The sequence below is a fragment of the Muntiacus reevesi genome, chromosome 5 (assembly GCF_963930625.1).
Source record: "Muntiacus reevesi chromosome 5, mMunRee1.1, whole genome shotgun sequence".
Lineage (NCBI taxonomy): Eukaryota > Metazoa > Chordata > Mammalia > Artiodactyla > Cervidae > Muntiacus > Muntiacus reevesi.
Genome location: NC_089253.1, coordinates 2,132,269 through 2,145,668, shown reverse-complemented (window position 1 = coordinate 2,145,668; position 13,400 = coordinate 2,132,269). Strand labels below are relative to the sequence as shown.

Sequence of the window (13,400 nt, the reverse complement as noted above, 5' to 3'; positions counted from 1 at the left end):
TTTCTGAATTGCTAGAGCTTTGATAACTTTTCTGCTTAAGTGTGAAACTCCCTGATTGTTTACACTTACGGAAAAAAGGTTGAAAGTTCACACCCACCCAGTAGTAGAAACAGCAGTCTTGCACTCATTACTTTACCTATTGCACACCTGAGGCTGTGACAACCCCCATTTTCCTTTGCAGAATTTACTAATGGAACTAACCACCTGGCATGTGAGTTTTACTCTGGTCTCAGTGACATATTTAAGGCCAGAATTAGCAAGAGGTTTTTGGTTTATTTGGATATTTTTTGGTGTTTTTTTGTTTGTTTGTTGCCTTGAAAAAGATGTTTTCCATGGATTTGTGCAAAAGCTTGACTATACAGAGAAAAGTGAGGGGTTTATCTTTATTCTGCTCCTGGGTAATTAACAAAGAATCAAGTTTATCATGATAGGCTTTTTTGTGATTCCATATTTACTTAGACTTATATTTGTATTGTTAAATTTTCTTTCACTTAGGGAAGGTGTTATAAAATTAGATTTAGTCAGAACTCAGAACTTACAGTAATTTTTAAGACTAATTGGCTTTTCACTATCCATACAGTTTGCTAAATAAAATAACAACCTAAAAAATTTGTACCCTCATAAGCATCTAAAGGGCTTCCCTAATAGCTCAGTTGGTAAAGAATCTGCCTGCAATGCAGGAGACCGGTGTTCGATCCCTGGGTGGGAAGATCTCCTGGAGAAGGGAATGGCTACCCCCTCCAGTATTCTTGCCTGGAGAATCCCCAAGGACAGAGGAGCCTGGCGGGCTATAGTCTTTGGGATCACCAAGAGTTGGACACAATTTCGTGACTAACTTTAAGCATCTAAAACATTCATTTATGTGCTTTAAATTAATATACTAACTTTAAAACATGATTAAAGTCAGCCCTTCTATAGAAATACTTTGTTAGTCTAACCATTATTTAAGAGAAAAAGTACTCTTGTAAAATACTATCATTCAGACAGTTCAGTAACCCAACTGTGTGTCCAGGTAAACAGACAGCATGAGGTTTCACCATTTCAAGAAGAAAAGTCAGTTAAAACTGTGAAACCTTAAAGTTTGGGGGGTGGGGGTAGGGAATAAGAAATTGATTGGGCCTGTAAAAAGAACCCACCAACAATAAATAGGTAAAGTTTAATCAGTGCCTTTTTTCACATGATAACCATCTACTGGAGGATATATTTTTGAAATCATTGGAAAAGTATTTAGAAAAAAAATGAAATGAGAGAGCACCAAAAATGCTATCCAGGAAAATGGAAAATGTTTTTAAATACAAATTGTATAAATCCATCACCTGTGTAATTCTTTCGGGTCATACTTACATTTGTTTCATTATGGTACATTTAGAAAATTGTGGGTTTTTAAAAAAATCATTACTATCATTCTTAAATACTTTAAGCCAACACTGGGCCGAAAAGTCACAGGTGAAATCTAATTTTATAGGAAATTTTTGAATGAAATTGTAACAGAGCTGGAGACTATCAAGAGTTATATATTTTGACTAGGAGATGTCTTTTTAGGAGTAAAATTTTTAATCTTTTCCAAGATAGTTTTTCAAACAGATCTACCCATGAGTGTTCTCCTTTGGAGAGGAAAATTGTATTAGGTCTGCCTTCTTTATATTTATCACAGATGGGCTCAAATTTTAGAATAAGCAATCCTGTCTCCTTTAAAGCAGATTATAGAAGACTTTTTTATCTGTACTAGTATATCTCAAATGAGCAAAGTTAACATATACTAAAGGCAAGGGCCTAACAAGCAGAGAAATACCTTAAATGACCCTTCTTTCCCAAAGGTCACATTGGCCGATATTGTTTTGAGAACGTTTGACCTCCTGGAGCACTTTTTTTCCATTCAATAGTAGACCTTTGTAAAGGTTTATAAACTTTTATAAAGTATAGTGTAGGTGGCTCAGATGGTAAAGAATCTGCCCACAATGTGGGAGATCTAGTTTCGATCCCTGGGTTGGGAAGATACCCTGGAGAAGGGAATGACAGCCAACTCCAGTATTCTCGCCTGGAGAAGTCCACAGACAGTGGAGCCTGCCGGACTATTCTCCGTGGGATCTCAAGGAGTCGGACACTACTGAGTGACTAACACACACACATAATAATTAGGCAGTAAACAGAAGTTTTAATGAACAGATTTGTCCTTTGAAGCAAAACATAAAACAGGTAGGCATTTTTAATGCTTAATATATACATTTCTATTCTTATTTATCAATATTTATATTAATATAGTATATGAATAATTTTACATGTGGAATTAGTCAAAAATTTTTGAGTGACTTTATCACATGCCAGCCCATATGCAATGGCACTCAAAGCCTTAAATTTAGAAACTTAAAAATGACAGTTCTAAGCCATAGTCATCTATAGTCTTACGAGCTTTTAAACATAGAAAATTGGAGCTTCAAAAAGATATTTTACTCATGTTATGCTTTTTGTACTAAAATATTACTCTTCTGAAAGCAGAGAACTATTGTTTAATCAGCAACTACATAATTCATGGGTATTCAAATCATTGTTCTATTATAAAGGACTTCATGGGGTTATTTAAAGCATTTTCATGAGTTTTCATATCAAAATATATCTTGTTTTTTAAAATTTTGTGAGAAGAAAAGTTTAGACTCTCCCTAAAAAGCTTCTTACAGCATTTAATTAAAAGAGCATCAGAAATCTTTAATCTTGCTCTAAATTTTTCATGTTGTGATTTAAATATGTTTCTTATTCTTCTATTACATTAACCATTGGGTTGCCCATACCAGACAGTGAAACTTTTTCTTGATGCTGCATTGCTCAAGACTGTGTGTTGTTGGCACAGTCTCATCCAGGATCTAGTGATCCTGGTATAGAATGGCTCAGAATCAGACTGCCATCATATGGAGTTAATACATAATTTTTCATATCACCCAACAGTGAGGGGTTGATATGTGATTTTCTAGAATGACATATATTGCTTTAATGTGAAAAAAAATCTTTTAAAATTAAAAGATATGTTAATTCTGGTTCCATTACTAATCAGCACTAGGAGGTGTACAGTATTAACACAGAAAGTCTTAAAATTAGCAGTTTGTTCTAGCTACGGAGAACAGTAATGCAGGCAGTGAGCCTTTTCTGTTCTGGAGCATGGGCATCCCTTTTCTTGTGAAGTGTTCAGTGGCAGCCGTCACTGAGGACCTGCGTTGTGAGAAGGTGGGGGCTGAAGAGAGGCATTTAGGAGGTACACAGGAGTAAAGTCGCACGCCTCACCTTACATAGAAGGGTCTTTCCAACATGTATGCAAATGCACAGAAAATATGCATCACGTATAAGTAACAATTTTTTCAATAATAGTTTATTTTATTTTCTAGAGTGTAGACTTCACTAACAGGGAACATTCAAGGCATACATCTATTAACAAACTGGAATGCGAGAATGAAAGGCTCCGAAATGATCTCGCAAAACTTCATGCCAGTGGAAAATCAACATGGGCTAATCAAAATACCTATGAAGAAGCAGGAAGGTATGCCTATCAAAGCCAAATAAAAATGGGGTAAAAATGAAGATGGGTATGCTGGCTCCACTTACATAAGGATATAAATGTACAAACATTCAAGTGAAATTTGTTTTTAAATAATCAAATTGTAATTTTATGCACTTTCCCTTCAGCAGCTTAAAATTTGTTTATGGGGACAATTCCATAGTCTAGATACACTGATACATGAAATTCTATGGTCTCAGTAGCTTTCAAAGGATAACAGTGAAATGAGTAAACTGTTAAAATGAATTTTTGTCAGTTCAGAGCTTTCTTAGAACCTGATGTGGCATACAGAATATGCAAAAGTAACCTCTTTTTTATGTAGGAATACAGGAAGATAGCCTGTCTGGCTTAACTTCAAATGTATGTACACTTCATACTGACACTCCAGCAGTGGTGACAAACTGCGGTCGTTTCATAGGCAAGAACCTGTGGATGTGTAAGAGAGGTCTTCTCTGAGTGAAGAGACGCATGTGGAAAATCAATACCTGCTGCCTACATTATCCCCAGGCTCTTTAAAATGTCTTACTTTCAAATTTAAGTAAATACATCAGCCTTAACATTTGACTAATTTCTTCAACTTTAATAAAATATGTTTGGAGTCAGAACTCTCTCTGGAGTCCTTCACCATTTTCCAGTACTGGGAAAATGCTCAGCAAAACAAACAAGTTTCTTTTCTACAGGATTTTGCAAAGCCATTAATGTGCTAATTACTTTGTGAGTTTCCAGGAACAGGTATGGTGTGCAATATTCCCCAAACTTGTTTGGTATCAAGTTTATTAACATTCCATGGTGCTGAGAAATGGTGAATCAATAGGTCCAGACCTGACAGCAATGCAACTTTTGTTTAAAAGCTCATAATACTTAGCATGAAAACTTCACATACAAATAATTAATACTTGCAGCTTTGGGGAATTCAAATATTTAACCTTTATTTTCCCATCTGACAAGCAGGGATAATAATATAAGGGTTTTCTGAGGATTATAGGAGAAAACCTATTTCTTTGTAAAATGTTTAATTCCCTAAATGTTAGACATTATCACTGATATTATTATTCTAACAAAATTGTTAATATTTACAATAATACGAATACTTCTCCAACTCCAAGTACCTAAAAAGTATATTTTGGTGGATAAACAAATGGCTGAATCTGACATTTCCTCTAAAGATAGTGCTGTTGGGGAAGGGTGATGCCCAGCTCACCAAGCAGCCCAGTTCTAGACAGTCCGTAAGTCCAGGGGCCGTGCTCGACACGTCTGCTCAGCATCCTCGTGCGTGTAGTACATCCTCTCCCGCTCTCACCACCCTAGCCCTGTGTGTGCCGGAAGGATATGTTCTAACCCAGTGTAAGAAACAGCAGGCACTCAGAAGTGCTGAACTCATCGCCCTTCAGGTGGTCAGGGGAGGGAATGAGAGAAGCGTGCTCCAGGGGCGCAGCTCCAGGGGCGATATGCTCGGGCCATGCAGCAGGAGTCCAAGGGATGTGGGGAGGATGAGGGGCGTGCGCCCCAGCTAGAGGGCAGCTCTCTGGTGAGTGTCCCCATGCTGACTGGCCAGTGTGACTGAAAATCTGTCCAGAAGAGGCTAGCCCTGATTTTGGGGGTAAGAATATAATTTCTAATACAGAATAAACCCTTTACAAAGTGCTTCTCTCCCCAAGGATTCATTTCTCCATGGGTCTCATCCCCACCCCAACAGGACCCTGGCGATGTTATGAAGGGTCTTCACCATATCTTCTTCAGCCACTGGTCTGTACTGCACCCCTGTTAATGCAGAACATTTTTTCCTATTCTTGTTTGTTGGGAATAACTTGGAAAGCCTTAGGTGAAGGTACTAGGTGTTATTGTTTAAACAAAAAGACAGTTGCTCTGCCTATTCCTGTTTTTAAAGGGTGTTTTCATTGTTTGGCTTGCTTGGGCAGTACAGAATGTGTTGAGTGCCTAACAGAAGCAAGGCGCTAGGGGACACGGAGCGGTGTAAGAGGTAAAATGCTCAGCAGGAGACTGTCTTAATAAGCAGCTCGGGCGACGGTTCCTACCGCAGAGCCCTGTGTCCTGCCAGTCTCATTTGTTGAAAGTTTCATTAAATTTGTTTTAATGGCTTGTCTGATTTCAGTGTTCTCCAGTGACCTGATTTAAAAAAGAAAACAGCATTTCAAATGTTCTGAATAAATTAGTACCATGTAAAACCCACTACGGGGAAAGAATTGTTGAGAGGCAAGGACACTGAACTCACTGGTGGAGACCTGTGAAGCACATATCTATTAATTTTAGCAAGTGTAAAAGGCAGTGTCCTTTCCTTCCCTCACAGCACAGCTCAGTGAAGTCAAATACTAAAAGCTGTATGTATTTATTAGGAAGAAAACAATAAAAAAACCACACAGTCTTATTTACATATCAATGGATAATGCAATAAGGTTTTATTAAAGTATTTTAGAAAGGAAAAAGCTCTTAGATAAAGGTATATGAACATAATGTTCCACAGCATTTTGAAGTCTGTAGTCTAATTTTTAACCCCTTCTTGCTTTTGCCTGAGGAAGATTTGTGTAATATATTGCTAAAATAATCTTTTGTCTACTTGGAAGTTAACTAAGTTTTTGTTGTTTTTCACTCCTGTTAGAAGTGATAAGATGTTTGTGCTCATCCACTTAAAATGTGAAGCATTTTAGGATATTTGAAAGGACTTCTTTTCCAATGAAAAAGTTATTCAGCACTTTAAAAAACTTAATGGAGTTCTTGGTGGCCTTATGGTCACGATTCCAGGCTTTCACTGCTGTGGCCCAGGTTCAGTCCCTGGTCAGGGAGCTGAGATCCTGCAAACAGTGTGATGGGGCCAGAAACACACAAACAAGGCTTAGTGACTGAGGTGAAACTGAATCTGGCAATGAGGTAGGAAATGTTTTCAACGCTTTTAGAATTAAGTCAGAGTTTTGAAGTTTAAGGATCATTTACAAGCTAACTTAGAATAGTGGTATCCAGAACTATTAATATATGACTATTAATATATTATATCATATTTTATAATATATATTATAATGTTATAATTTATTTATAAATTATATATAAATATATATTTATAAATAAATTATATATATAATTTATAAATAAAAGTATATTTTTATAAAATATTATAATATATTTTATAATGTATAATTATATATTATAATTATATATATATAATATAACTATTAATATATAACATATGATTTTAATGGCAAATCAGTTTTGTAGTGTATGGATTTTTCTCTCTATATACAGTTCATACTTAAAACTGAATATATGGCTTAAGAATTATATCATGTACTGGAAAGATTTTGGTAATCACAAGCTAATCAATAAAATTGCTTCAGATCTAGTCAGCAAATTAAAAGTTTCTAATACTAAAACACCACAAAGTCAGGTTTGTCATAATCACTCTACAGGATCCCTTGTCACGGAATGAATAGTTATTTACCTGGAAGCAAAAAAGCAAGCTGAGTCCACTTTGTACCACGGTCTTGCTCAGTTAGGAGAAAAACTAGTGAACTGAAGAGTTCCAGGCTAGGAAATAACAGGTAGTGCATGGAGTAAGGGAGTGTCATGTGGAGTGTTAGAAGGGGAGGCCAGAAGTGGTAAATTAGCTTGGTTTGTGAAGGGATCCCGTTTCATGCTGTATGTAGCCCAGGGAGGCTTGTAAACTTAATGGAGGGCCAGGATTGGCTGTAAACTGTGTGGTTGATTCGGCTCTCAAGCCGGCTGGAGTTGGGTAGAGCTCTCTCCAGCAAAGACACCGGCTCCTGCCCTCCTGGCCAAGTAAGGAGGGCCTTGGAATAGGGTCTATGGAAAAGCTAATTAAACAGACCAGCTTGTGAGATAGTAGTAAAAGCTTTCTGAAATAATTTTTAAGATAGCTTTTAAATTGATATACTTAGCATTTTTTTGCAAGGTGGTTTTATGAAGTATTTGAATAGCTATAATCTAGAAGAAGAACTTTTCTGTCAGATACAAAGATGATTTAAAACAAAAGTGCTTTGCTTCATAATGTAGTCTTTCCTTTCTTCTCTGCACTTTATTGATCTTACAATAAACAAAATGTTCATATATAAATTTTAGTAATTAAGATCATAAAGTTGTATCTATACATCCAAAGCAAAATGGATAATTGAGATAATTATTTAGATAATTTAGGGCAAATAATACTTTCCCTGAAATCTCTGTATAATTGAGATTACAAAGGGATGTATATTTCTTGAACCACTTCTATAATTATCTTATTTTTTCCAACTGTGCTTTGAAGTATAGATGGGCTCATTCAGATTAAAAGGTTCAGCTGAAGATTCTATGCAGATGTACAAGGCAATTGTTATAATTCTATTTGAATTGTGGGATGTTTCATTTTATTTTGCACATCATAAACCATGTTATTTCAGTTTAATTTGCTGTTCTGTTTCCATGGTAATTATGGTTTGGAAGAATGGATTAAAAAAAATCTATTTCAAGATAAGTAAAAATGGAAAGCATATTTTGTTTGTTTTTATGTACTAGTTTACAGATGCCTCACTTAACTTTTATTGCTATTTGTATGCATAGCTTTGAAAATGTTTGCATAATAAAAGAAATCTATATAGATAGTCTTTGGATAAGAACAGAGAAAAATAATGTAGATTTTTTGAACGGTGTGAAGTTAAAAAGTGAAGACTTTGAAAATGGTTAATTAATACCTGTAGAGAATTTGAATTGTTAGTAAAAATAAATACATTGAAAGGATTTTTGTGTTTCCATGGTCTTTGATGATTTTGATTAAACCCCATTTTCATGAATTAATGTTCAGAGAAGATACTTATTTAGTTCCAAACAGCCCATACCATTAGGACCTTTTTGTGTAAAATTTTAGGGTAAGTTGGTTTTTTGTTTATTTTATTATTCATTTGTTTAGTCAGCACACCAAAATTTAAAATCCCACTGGTATTTTATTCAGTCTAATCCTCTACCCTATATTTTGGCACAAACAACAAATTCTATACTGTGCTTTTCATCAAACTGTGGAGTTCAATTCTCATAACAACCCTTTATAAATGAAAAAGAGTTACAGGTAGATATAGTTACCTGTTGCTCAAGGTCATACAACTAAGTGTGGAGGAGTTTAGGAGATGATGTAAATTGAAAACATACTATAAATTATTAAACTCTATAGAAATTAGAATTATTATTATTGTACAGAGACTTATTCTAGTGTCAAAAAAAAAGAGAAGAATGATTATGTTAAGAAAGCCAGTGAGGTTAAGTAAAATGAGAATAGAAAAAGAGTATCTATTTAGAATTGTCAAGGGCAGCCGTGGTAGCTGTTTCGAAATTTTTCTCAAATTGGTTTAATGTTATTTAATTAAATAGCAAAGAGACAAAACAGTAAAACACAGAAAGAGAAACCATATAGGCAATAAGAATGGCAGAATATTTTTAACAATTACGAAAGTTTCCTGCTTCATTATTAATTGTTCTAAGTCTTTTAAGTGGAATCGAAATTGTTAGAAAAATTATTTTCAAAGTAATACCCAGATAACAAGCCCAAATATTTTGTTGTGCTTTCCTCACAGTTAGAAATTGGAGACATTTAAATTCTTAGCTCCATAAATAAGCAGGTGTCCTTGATAGCAGTAATGACACCAAGCCCTTCTCTCTTAGATTTAACCACGATCGTGAGCCAAGCAGAAGTGCCACACCTCCACTGCCGGCTTTGCCGTTTCAGACTAAAGAAGTAACCAGCCCTTTGGTCAGTGATGATGAGGTATTCCCCATGGTGAGTCACTGATTGTTGGTTACTACGTTTTTCCTTTATGGAGTGAATACCCTTACACTGATACTGATATTACTAATGTGTACACAGTAGTTTAAAAAAATATATTGCTCTTTGAATAAGACTCCAAGATAGGTCTGCAAGTAATTCAGCTGTGACTATCTGTAGAAGGAAAAGCATCCATAATGTTTCGTGAAGTATTTCACCTCAAGTAAAGGCTGAAATTACTGGTGACTTTTAAATATGCAAGTCACTTCTGGACATTCCATGAGCCTCAAAGATCTGTATATTTTAAAGAGCTACAAGTGATCTTTTGTGACTGTTTAAAAAAAATCTCTTTTACTGACTCTGACATACATACAGGAAGATGCACAAATCAGAATTGGACAGCTTGATGAATTATTGAAAAGGTAACAGAGCAGGGCAGCTACCACCCAGGTGATAAGCAGAGCGTTAGCAGTGTTCCAGAGGCCCCCTTCCCACGCCCTTCCAGTCTCTCCAGCCTGCTCCCAAGATAACCACTGTCCTGACGTTTAAGGCCTTAACTTGGCTGTAGCCATTTGTAAATTTTAGATAAATGGGATCATGCTGCATGTGTTCTTTTGTATGGATTTGTTCTCCCACCATTGTTTCAACATTGTTAGATAAGAGTCATTATCCATATTGTTGACTGTATTTTATCCATGTTTGTTTCTCTATTAGTATTACATTATATATAAATACCATATATAATGATACCCTTATCCATAGTGATAGTTTATCCATTCCACTATTGACATACATTTGAATTACTTCCTGTTCAGAGGTGAAGACAAATAACTTTCCCTAAAAACATTCTTGTAAGTGTCCTTTGGTGACATGTGTACACGTTTCCATTGGATCTATACCTAAGAATGGAATCACTAGGTCATTGTTGTTTTAGTTGCTAAGTTGTGTCTTTGCAAGTCCGTGGACTATAGCCTGCCCGGCTCTTCTGTCCATGGGATTTCCCAGGCGAGAATACTGAAGTGGGTTGCCATTTCCTTCTGCAGGGGATCTTCCTAACCCAGGGATCAAACTGATGTCTCCTACATTGGCAGGTGGATTCCTTACCACTGAGCCACCTCACTCAGAGTTGCTAGGTCATAGAATACGCACAAGGTCAGCTTCAGCATTACTGTCAAGCTCTCTTCCTGTTTGAGTCAGCTCACAGTCCTACAAGTAGCGTATGAGTATTCTCCTTTTCTGTATTCTTTCCAACAGTTTTTAACTACATTGGTCTTAATTTTAACTTTTATGGTCAGTGGGTGCATGCATACATGCTAAGTCGCTTCAGTCATATCTGACTCTTTGCGACCCTGTGGACTGTAACCCGCCAGGCTCCTGTGCATGGAATTCTCCAGGCAAGAATACTGGAGTGGGTTGCTATGCCCTCCTCCAGGGGATCTTCCTGACCCAAGGATTGAACCTGCGTCTCTTATATCTCCTGCATTTGACAGGCAGGTTCTTTAACACTAGTGCCACCTAGGAAGCCCATGGTCAGTGGGTAGTAACATCTTATTGTGACTTTAATTCTTATTTCCTGGAAAATTGACTATTTTGTTATTTGATATCTGTTTGTCTAATTTTCTATTGAACTGTCTGATTGATTTATGGGAGTTCTTTGTATATTCTAGATTTAAACCCTTTGGTGATTATAGGTATTGCAGATATCTTCTCCCATTCATACTTGCCTCCTCACTTAATAGAATGTTTTGATAGCCAGAAGTTCCTCATTTTAATATGTTCATACTTATAAATATTTTTCTTTATGCTTGATATTTTTGGTGTCTTATTTACAACTTTTGCCTTTCCCAAAGTTATAAAAATATTATCTGTTATCTTTTAGAAGCTTTGACTCTTTTTTTTCTTTACTTAGTTATAGACCTCAAATCAATTTTTGCATATGGTGCAAGGAACAACCTCAGTCCTGTTTCCCATGGAAATATTCAATTAGATTTATATATGCTTTCCAGTTCTATAGATTCTTTTGGATTTTCTATACTCAGAATCAAAATAATGATAGCTAGACTTCCTACTTTCAAATCTCTATACCTTTTTTTTCTTTTTCTTACCTTATTGTACACAAGGACCTCTAGTAAATGTAAAGCAGTAGAAGTGATATTGCCAGCATTTTTCCCTCATTTTCAATTGCAAAGGGAAAACATTCAATATGACACCATTGTGCATAATTTTGCTGTAAATATTTTGCATGTTCCTTATTAAAAGATTAAGAAGTTCCTTTTATTCCTAGGTTGCTATATTTGTTTTCACAAGTTTGTATTGAATTTGTCAATTGCTTTTTCCTGTGCTGTTGAAATGACCATATAATTTCTCCTTTGATCAGTTAATGTGGCTTTTTTTTTTCTTGATGTTAGATTGTTAACCCAACTTGGAATTGTTAGAATAATCCACACTTGACCAGTGGATTTAATCTGTTCACATTGGTTTAGAGTTTTACTTTATGTTCATGAGAGAAATTAGCCTGTAACGTTTCATTGTTATCCTTGTCAAGCTTTGGTACCCGATTATGCTGTCCTCGTAAAACAGGTGGGAAAGGTTTTAAATTCCGCACCCGGGTTCTCTTTCCTGTGTTGTTGTCTTGCACTGCTCCCAGCCGTGTGCAAGTGGCCTCATGCTGTAGGTTAGCTTTTTTTTCTGTTCCTGAATTTTCATTTGATTTTTTTTTTTTTAGTTTCCAGTTCTTTGCTGAAATTTTCTACCTTGTAATTTGATTTATTGAACATAATCACATTTTTCAAAGATATGTAGGTTTTTTACCTCAGAAACTAGTAGTGCTCTTGCAGTTACCTTCACTTGTATTCAAAGTGTATTATGTAATTTTTCACTGCTTGTCCATGATATACCAGTATTGGGTACAAATGATAAAAACAAACAACAATATCAACAACAAACAAACAAAAAAAAACAGAAAATGTTTGAGCCAGTCGAGGCGTGCCATGAACACTTCTCTGCCTTTCTGGAATCTGTCAGCTGCTTTGGGAGAGGCTGGTAGTAAGAAGCTGTTGGTAAGTAAGAAGTAAGCTGCTGGTAGTAAGAAGCAGTTAAGCTGTTGTGGAAGAGGAAGACTTAAAATCATCAACTCTGGAAGTTTTAGATATCTCAACCAGTCCATCCTAAAGGAAATCAGTCCTGGGTGTTCATTGGAAGGACTGATGTTGAAGCTGAAACTCCAATACTTTGGCCACCTGATGCGAAGAGCTGACTCATTGGAAAAGACCCTGATGCTGGGAGGGATTGAGGGCAGGAGAAGAAGGGGATGACAGAGGATGAGATGGATGGATGGCATCACCGACTCAACGGACAGGGGTTTGAGTAAACTCCGGGAGTTGGTGATGGACAGGGAGGCCTGGCGTGCTGCAGTCTCTGGAGTCGCAAAGAGTCGGACACGACTGAGCGACTGAACTGAACTGAACTGAAAGCCCAGCAATGCTGTTTTGTTTCATCTCAACATAAAATGCCAAAATTATCTGAACAGAATAAAATTCCTTAACAATGAAGTAAATAAACTTCTTCATTTAAGCTAAGGGAACCTCCAAGAGCAAGTTCTGTATCAACAAAACTCTTTTTAAGGACTCCAAAGTAAACACATACTCCAACCCAGGAGGGGGTGGGGGGGAAAGTGATAAATTGCCAAAGGCTTCATTGCAACTCACTTCAGTATTCTTGCCTAAAAAATTCCCTGGGCAGAAGAGCCAGGTAGGCTATAGACCATGGGGTCACGAAGAGTCGGACATGACCGAGCATGCACGTGATGTGACTTCACTGTTCCAATATCAGGTGACTTGAGGATGATTAGTTTCTGCTTAAGTATCATCTCATCAGAAGCACCTGAGGAACTACCCTACATTAGCACCTCCCTCACCACATTCTGTTTTATGTTTTATCCATAGCACTTTATTATAACATATTTTGTTTGCCTCCTTCCTCTAGAATTTAAGCTCCATTAAAGTAGGATTTTTTTCTATTTTTGCTTACTGTTTTAAACCTAGCACCTAAAATAATGGCTGGCACTAGTAGGCACATAAAAGACATGCAAGAGTGTCT

The 13,400-nt window shown here is 36.3% G+C and overlaps 1 protein-coding gene across 4 annotated transcripts in view; it reads left to right on the top strand.

Annotated features, from left to right (window-relative positions):
* DEUP1 (deuterosome assembly protein 1) overlaps positions 1-13,400 on the top strand; it is a 121,693-nt gene that overhangs the window by 86,878 nt on the left and 21,415 nt on the right. For 3 of the 4 annotated variants that reach the window (XM_065936819.1, XM_065936817.1, XM_065936818.1), the window contains 2 exons: positions 3,375-3,526; positions 9,203-9,317. The exons of the other annotated variant lie outside the window; for it this stretch is intronic. In XM_065936819.1, the coding sequence (XP_065792891.1) occupies positions 3,375-3,526; positions 9,203-9,317 (267 nt within the window). The remainder of the gene's footprint in view (positions 1-3,374; positions 3,527-9,202; positions 9,318-13,400) is intronic. 4 annotated transcript variants of the gene reach the window in all.